Raw genomic sequence first — 8189 nt, 5'->3', positions numbered from 1 at the left:
TGAACAGGTATAACTTTTGTGTGTTGAATTTTATTTTGAACTAAGATTGCATCGTTCGTCTCTGGCTTGAGCAATCCAAATTTCTTTGGCGTATTTCCTCTGTTGTATTGTATTAAACTTTAGGTCTGTTTGGTAAGACCACAGAGTTAGCTTATAACTTATAGCAGAAGCTCGTTTGACCAAAAAATTCTGGTTGGTAATGTTTTTTCATCACGAGCTTATAGCAGCATCACGAGCTTATAGCAGCGATGACATTTTTATACATTAATGAACCATGCATTTTATGATATGCATAGCAGCGACGACATTTTTATACATTAATAAACCATCTACTATTGCACCCAAAAATAATTTGTTTTGCTGCTGTAGTCTATTTCTAAATACGTGAATCTGAGTTGTATCGCTGACACCGTGGTTAGAGCATTTCATCAAAAAAAGCTTATAACATTCCATGCTTCGTAGATAGATTCTGTAACCCAGGTATTTTCTATTCCTTTGAGCTTCTACAAGCAATTTACTAGAAAAGCAATCATAGGTACACACCTTTAATGTATACACCTTTGTATCACTCTGAAAACGGTTAATCAAATATATGGTCACGCAACTGAAAAAATGTGGTCACACAGACCATATATTTGGTTAACTGAATTTTTTTAGAGTAGCACAAAAGTGTGTACATGTTAGAGGTGTCTACCAAAATCTCTATTCATTACTAGAAAAGCTAATAATTAAATTAACAGACCCAAAAAACAAAAGAAAAGAAATTCCAAAAAAATTCTACAAATTCCATGTCTCTATCTAACTCTGTTACTTCCCACAATCAAATCCATTCTTCTAGCATACCCAAACCGATTCACCTATTTCTTGCTCCTCTTTGTTTTAGTTGATTTCTCTCATTCCTTAGCATGGAAACATAAAAAATCTGATCTTTATGAAATTTAAGAAAATCCAGATGAAAAAAAATGATTTTAGTATCGGAGAGAGGAAAAGATTGAATATTTGGATGATTAAAGAAAAGAAATTTGAAGAGGAACAAGAAATAGGTGAATTAATTGTGGGAAGGATTAGAGTTTTTTTGGTTGGAAGTGCCAAGGGTTATATCAAATGATCAAACAATTTGGTTGGACTTGAGTGTAACACCCTAAACCCCATAAGTTATTTTTTAACAATCAATAAATAATAACAAAGCACATTTCAATTCATAAGTTTGCAAAATCAAATGTAAAACAAAAAACAAAAATTAATCCTAAGGATTACAACAAAACAACGGTAACAATAAAAAATAATAAGTAGAGCTAGGAACAAGCATCAAGTCCGTTTTGATAAGCTACAAGATTCACCTATTGCTTGTCATGATCATAATGAATGCATACACATTCATCTTTAATGCACTTTATTACTGTTAGAGAGGGACACATATATTGTCCACACTCGGCGTCAGAAACACATTTTCCTGCAATGTAAAATAAGAATAAAAAAAATATTACTAAAAAGGAGTGAACGATTGTGTATAAGATAAATAAAAACTTCAACTGAAAATTACAAAAAATAATCTTACCACAAACATTAACTACAATGATAAACATGGAAACAAAAAGGATCAAAGTATAAACAAACTTGAGAATTTCAGCCATTTTTCACCTTCACATTTAATTACAAATTCACAATTGTTTGATCATTTGATATAGTAAAAAAGTTCTTACTATTTTACGTCAATTAAATAGATTTTAATATTTACTTTATCATAAAAATCCTTCATCAAAATTATATTAATATTAAATATCACTATTGAATATTGACGTGGCATATTTGTCCCTTCAGCTCGTGGAATTGATCATTCGAACTTATAATAATTATAACTAGAGATCATTCTTTTTTTGAGGGAACTAGAGATCATTCTTGTTGGTTAACCTTTCATTATTATTTGTTATTTCCTATCTAGCCTTTCATAACAGACAAATGAGAACCAACATTATATTAAATTTGTATGCGTGGAATTAGACTCGGATATTTTAATCTATGTCTCATGTTCGAATCTTATGATTAAATAAAATGTGGTTGGAATTGGAGATCCCATTCAAGGTTTTCAATAAGATTATCGGGTGGAGATTAACCATTGATAAATAATAGATACTTTACACCTTTAAGACAATCAAGAAAAAGGTCATGAAAAATTTAAAAGATGAATAATAGTTTAGAATGGTGTAAAAATTAGTTCTATGAGCAATATACTAATGAGATAATAATGTAAGGACAATTTTGATTAAGATAAAATATCTATCTTAGTGTTTTGATGATATCAACCAAGAAAAACTATTTGTTCGCTTACTATTTTGCACTCTATTCTTGTTTAAAAAAATCATGTGCAAAATAAATATTTATTTTAGGCTTAAATGCACTTTTGATCCTCCTATTTTAACTTAATCAGAATTTTAATCCCCATATTTTCAAAACCACTATTTTAGTCCTCCTAATTTACATTTGTTGGGTTTTTTAATCCCCCACCAATTTTAGTGATTTGTCATTGTCATTAAGTTTACATGCCATTAACAGAAATAATTAATTACATGCAAAATGTAAAAACAAATTGATTAATAATTAACAAAACAAAAATTATATTAAATTATACTCCCTCCGGTCCTTAATATAAGAAGAAAAACCAAAAAACATCAAAACCAATGTCAGCATTAATTGTTGTAACTTTTTAAACATTTTTACAAATATACCCTTATAGAATATTGTGAAACATTAAATACATCAACTAATATTAAAAAGACAAACATTAAATGAGGGGTAAAAAAAAGTCTTTTAAGCAATAACTATCCTTAAAAGTTGTGACATTTGCTTATAAATAGGACCAAAACTTTTTTTGAAAATTTTCTTATATTAAGGACCGGAGGGAGTAATATGAAACTGAATCAGGTTTGAAAACATGAATGCTAATTTGTAAAAGAGTAATGATATATGAACAACCATTGATGACAATTTTCATGACAACTTTATTTTCCTCTTTTTCTATTGGTCAAAAATAATAAAGAGGGAAAAAGGAAGAGAGAGAATAAAAACATAATGTGAGTATGAAAGAGAAAGTTGTCAAAAAGTTGTTACAAAATGGTTGTACAAATATCATTTCTCTTTGTAAAATCACTAATTTCTTCAAACAACTTTTTTGAAACATTCTACGGAATCCAACATGCAAATTCACTCACAGAATCAAAACTTAAAAGTCAAACATAAATGTGTATCCAACCAATAGACAATTGAAATTGAAATACTAACTAACCAACCTGATACTTGAAGAATGCCTCTAGCAATGGGAATATAGCAGTTCTATTCAAAGAATTCACGATATGCAAATTAGGTTTGTGATGGATATCTCAGGGAAAAGTAGATGGATACTTAGGGATTTTAAAAATTATGGGTGATGTTTTTTTTTTTTGTCCGGGTTCGAACCTCGGACCTTGCATATATTATGAATTGTCCTTACCAACTGAGTTAAGCTCACATGGACAAATTATGGGTCATGTTATCAAACCTGATTCATTTTCTTATTATAATTTAATTCATTTTTTGTTTTTAAATTATTAATCAATTAGTTTTTACATTTTGTATGTAATTAATTATTTCTGTTAATGACATGGAAACATAATTAGCCAACACACACCGCCACGTCATTAATGATAATTTCAAAACACTAAAATTGGTGGGGGATTATAAAAACCTAAAAAATGTAAAATGGGGAAAAATATTGGTTTTGAAAATAGGGGGATTAAAATTCCGATTAAGTTAAAATAGGGGGATCAAAAGTGAATTTATGCCTTAATTTTACTATTCGTAAGACTATGCTTCTCCTGGTGAATCACCCTAAGATAAACGGTACTTAGGGAGGTGACATACCTAAGATTGGTGCAAGCCTGCACGAATTGGGAAGTAACTAAGATTACGGAAACAATAATTCTACAAATGAGCAGTATGTTGATGAGATAGGGTTGCTCATTTGTAGAACTACCGTGAGGGAGAGTATGTTGATGAACTTCTAAGATTCAATAGACGATGGTACCTAATATTCGTCATTGTTTCAAAAACCTCTGAGAAAGTAAGAAGCTACATGTACCTTTACGCGCCGAAGTTTATCTCCTTATAGATCTGACAACCCTAAACATTGAACCGTGTAGAAACTCTGGTGTAAGGTTGCAACTGACAGTTGGAGGGCGATGAACTCAAACACCTAAGAGAGTAAGACCCTACACGTACAAACCCGTGTGATCAGTAGGTGCAACTTGATAGCTGGTAGGTACTAAGACCTCACGAACGTCACTTTTATGGAAAACTCTTAATAACCCTAAATAATGTTTGACTGTTAATTTATTCCAACAAACGAATAGAGGAGATTCTAAGAATCCTAATCGTCGATAACATTCTGCAATCAAACATGTTACTTCTAAACTCTTGCTCTACTGCAAACAGACTAAATTGCAAAACTCTTATACCTTTTATCTTTTATTTTAATTGTTTTATTTATTTTCTTGTTTACAAATACTAACGTGAATTGCCTAGTTGAAACGACAATCTATGTAGATACGATACTCTGCTTACATTTTATTATTTGGTAAATGATCTGGTAGACTTGCCTAAATCCGATCATCACCTAACATTAAACATACATGCATCAGTCCGCAACAAATAGGAGAACACATAAATAAGAGAAAGCATATGACTAAAATCCTAAACTCTTTGAAAAGAAAAATACAAAACTTATCGCAACAAAGATAATAGCAATTGATGTTTAAGTTGTTTTCAAAAAATTAGTAATAATTTTAAACTTTTAATCTTAAATAGTGAAGCCTCCATCTGCTGCTATAATTTGTCCGGTTATGTGTGAAGAAGCTGGAAGACAAAGAAAAGCAACCAATGCTGATATATCTTTAGGTTCTCCAATCCGACCACTAGGTGTTTGAGACACTATATCCTTGATAGCATTATCCACTCCGGCATCTAATTTCTATAAAAAGAGAAATTATAATAGTGATTATAAGCATTATAGCTAAAGCATAAAAGGATACAAAAGTTCAAATTAGGCCAAATTAGGCATGGCAATTTAACAAAAGCATAAAACAATATTAACATAAGCAAATTATGACCCGACTATTTTTTTTAAGAGAAATATTTTGTTTATTTATATACATATATTTATTTAATTTTATTTTATTCTCAATATTGTGATATTATTATCTACTCCCTTCTCAATACGTGAACACTTGGTTTGTCCTTTGCCAAACCAAGAGCATGTTTGTTACATATTAAAGTAAAAGTGATTTTCACATAACATAATTTAGAAATTATGTTTGGAGATTTTATGAAAAATGAGAATCTATTTTTCTTTTTACGTTTGTCTAACGTAATAAAAATTATTTTTTAAAGTAGGTAATTTAGTTTGTTTGGATACAACTATATAAAAAAGATTTTTTGTTGCAAAATTAGTTCAATCTTTTGAATCATATTTTCTCCCTTCTCTACAAAAAAAAATATTTTCTGAGAAACTACTCTTAACAACTTCTCATTTAAAGCTGTTTTTAGATTAATTTTTTTTAAAACTGTAACAAACAAATGCAATATTCTTAAAAGTGATTTTTTTAAGAAATTTCTTTTCTTAAAAAAGCTATAACTGACGGACGCTAAGTGAAGAGGCAATAATTTAAGTAAATTGCTATCATGAATAAAACATACCATAGTAGTCTCCAAAAGTAAGGTCATCACAGGTCCAGGAGCCACAACATTAGCACGAATATTATCCTTTGCCCATTCCAATGCTAAGTTCTTGGTGCATTGATTCATGGCTCCTACATAGATAGAAATAGGAGTTTTATCATATTGAGAATACTAATTATCTTCTGCAAAGTTCCAAGTTAAAGGGTATAATATGAAGATATATAATTAAAATTACCTTTAGAGGCTGCGTAAACAGAAACAAAAGGCAAAGCCTTGAGACCTGAAATTGAGGATATGTATACTATGCTTCCATATCGAGATGCTTTTAAAAAAGGGTGTGCAAGTTGGCACAAATGGTAACCAGACACAAAATTGGTACCAATTGTAGTTGTTATATCTTCATCAGTATTATCTAAGATGGGTTTAGGAGCAAATATCCCAGCATTGTTTACCTAACAGTTTGAGAAATTCAATCATCAAATAAACATACATAGTCAATTAAAAAAATCTAAAAAATTTATTTGCTTGTCTTTCTTTTGAGTTGCAATTTGTAGCTTGTACATAGAATTTTGTTAACGCAAGTTGCAACTTTTTGACGGGGCTGGCCCAATGGTACAATTAAAAAGAGCACCAAAAATATGTTTTTTTTGTTACATTTGCTTTAGACCACCAAAAATATAAAAAATTTAGTTAGCAAGATTTTTTTTTAGAGGATAGTAGGAATAATTCATATTCTACTGTTTTCAAAATGTAAAAGTTAATAAAAATTTATTTAAAAGAAATGCTAACAAGTGCTCTTAGGGCACTTGATAAGAAGCCATGTCTCAACAAAACTAAATCAGTTGACTTTATTATAAAATGGAAAAGAAATATTAAACAAACTTGATACTTAAAAAAATAATTCTGCGATTTAAAACGTCACAAATAATATGTAAGCATAACTCAATCGATAAAGACAATAGACAATACATTGTAATATGCATTGGTCAGAGTTCGAACTCACGACTTCCCGTTTATTCACCTTTAAGGGTTGATTTTCCGGCCACTAAGCTAGTTAATTAGACAAAGAAAAAAAAGGTTACAAATAATTTAAACCGAAACTTAATAACTTTAATAAAAAAACCTTTCAAAAAAACTTTAATAAAATACCATTGTGGGTTTTTAAAAATTTAAACTTCATCTTAGACATCCAAAAGCTGGCCCCTGCTTTGTTTTGATTGTATAAATCTCTTGACTACAAAACTGAAAATGAATTTATTTTAATTTGTTTCCAAAATCAAATTTGAATGATTAAATCTTACTAGAATATTGAGTTCTCCTTGAAAGATTGAAGCTACTGTTTCCATCAATTTTTCACGTTGGTCACGCAATAATAAATCACAAGTTGACCCTGTTACACAAAATCCTTTGCCTTTCCATTCTTTCAAACATTTGTTAATATCTTCTTGATTTCGTGAACATATATGCACACTTGCTCCAAATTCTGCTAACTCTTCCACAATTGCATACCTGATTGATTATTCACAAAAGAAACAAAACAAAATAAAATTAACATGATAAATTCCATTACAAGTTCTCATTAGAGATAAGATATTTGCATTAGAGAACTGACCCTATGCCTCGGGTTCCACCAGTTACTAGAGCTGTCATTCCTTGGAGTGACCATCTTTGATCTTTGAAGCTGCTCAACTTTGTTTCTGCCATATTTTTGTTCCTAGTCAGTGTGACTTGGTTGTGAATTTGAAAAATAGCTGAAATATTTGAACAAATAAAAAGTTGGATACAAACAAAATTCAAAGTTATGATTGTGTGGATGGAAATAAATACATATGAAGATAGAATTCAATCTTACTCATCAAAATTCATACGTTTTTGATATATTTCATGTGAAGAATATTGCTGGATATTGTTATCATAAAACCAGTACAAAAACTTGTTTGTCTAATATCGACGTCCGAAAAGTTTTTTTTTTTTTTTTTGAGAGAGACGTCCGAAAAGTTTAAAAGTGGACTATTATCATTTTTAATAAAAAGTAAATTTTAAAATAATTCAAAAGAGATTTTATTTAATTAAAGTTCACCAAAAATAGTAAAAGTCTTTCAATGAGGTTCATATATAAAACAAACTCTTTCAACTCAATTAAGTCGGTTGATTTAATAATATATTTTCGTCAAGTAACCTAGTAGCTAGATTCACATATTATTTAATCAAATAAAAAGACTAACACACTATAAGGACTAATTTAGTAACATTTTGAGTATAGTGTACATTTTAATTACTATACAAGTACCTAGGTTATGCTAACATAAGACTTACTCTATTGCGTCGATTTTTTTCACTTACCCTATTGTTCATTAGTTTTTAAATTGACCAAATCTATGGTGTCATCCACGACTTTGTTGTGAGTTGTAATTCATTTTAGTCAATTATAATAGGGAGTAGTGATATTTGTACAACCATTTATGACAACTTTCACAACA

The 8189-nt window shown here is 29.7% G+C and overlaps 1 protein-coding gene and 1 long non-coding RNA gene across 2 annotated transcripts; both read right to left on the bottom strand.

Moving 5' to 3' along the window:
* Window positions 1–1177: 1177 nt before the first annotated feature.
* Window positions 1178–1697, bottom strand: LOC146907626 (uncharacterized). Its single transcript, XR_015020168.1, has 2 exons — window positions 1559–1697; window positions 1178–1453 (listed from the first exon to the last, which is right to left on the bottom strand). It is a non-coding gene; the product is annotated as an uncharacterized LOC146907626 (long non-coding RNA).
* Window positions 1698–4575: 2878 nt separating this feature from the next.
* LOC146907625 (tropinone reductase 1-like) lies at window positions 4576–7439 on the bottom strand. Its single transcript, XM_085728929.1, has 5 exons — window positions 7322–7439; window positions 7011–7218; window positions 5945–6161; window positions 5728–5840; window positions 4576–5002 (listed from the first exon to the last, which is right to left on the bottom strand). Exons 1-5 carry the CDS (start codon window positions 7411–7413, stop codon window positions 4832–4834), a joined length of 801 nt encoding a protein of 266 aa, XP_085585055.1. The 5' UTR covers window positions 7414–7439; the 3' UTR covers window positions 4576–4831.
* Window positions 7440–8189: the final 750 nt, after the last annotated feature.

The sequence above is a fragment of the Medicago sativa genome, chromosome 7, assembly GCF_051527215.1.
Source record: "Medicago sativa cultivar Bolivia chromosome 7, Bolivia_mono, whole genome shotgun sequence".
Taxonomy (NCBI): domain Eukaryota; kingdom Viridiplantae; phylum Streptophyta; class Magnoliopsida; order Fabales; family Fabaceae; genus Medicago; species Medicago sativa.
Note: the sequence above shows the minus strand (reverse complement) of the source record. Positions and strands in the feature narration are given on the sequence as shown.

Bases quoted from the DNA above. Each gene is read 5' to 3' on its own strand.
- LOC146907625 (XM_085728929.1), bottom strand. From the start codon at position 7,413: ATGGCAGAAACAAAGTTGAGCAGCTTCAAAGATCAAAGATGGTCACTC. The intron at 6,162-7,010 runs GTAAGATTTAAT...TCAAACTGTTAG, and splicing joins AAGGAGAACTCAATATTCTA to GTAAACAATGCTGGGATATT. The intron at 5,841-5,944 runs GTAATTTTAATT...CTATCTATGTAG, and splicing joins TGTTTACGCAGCCTCTAAAG to GAGCCATGAATCAATGCACC.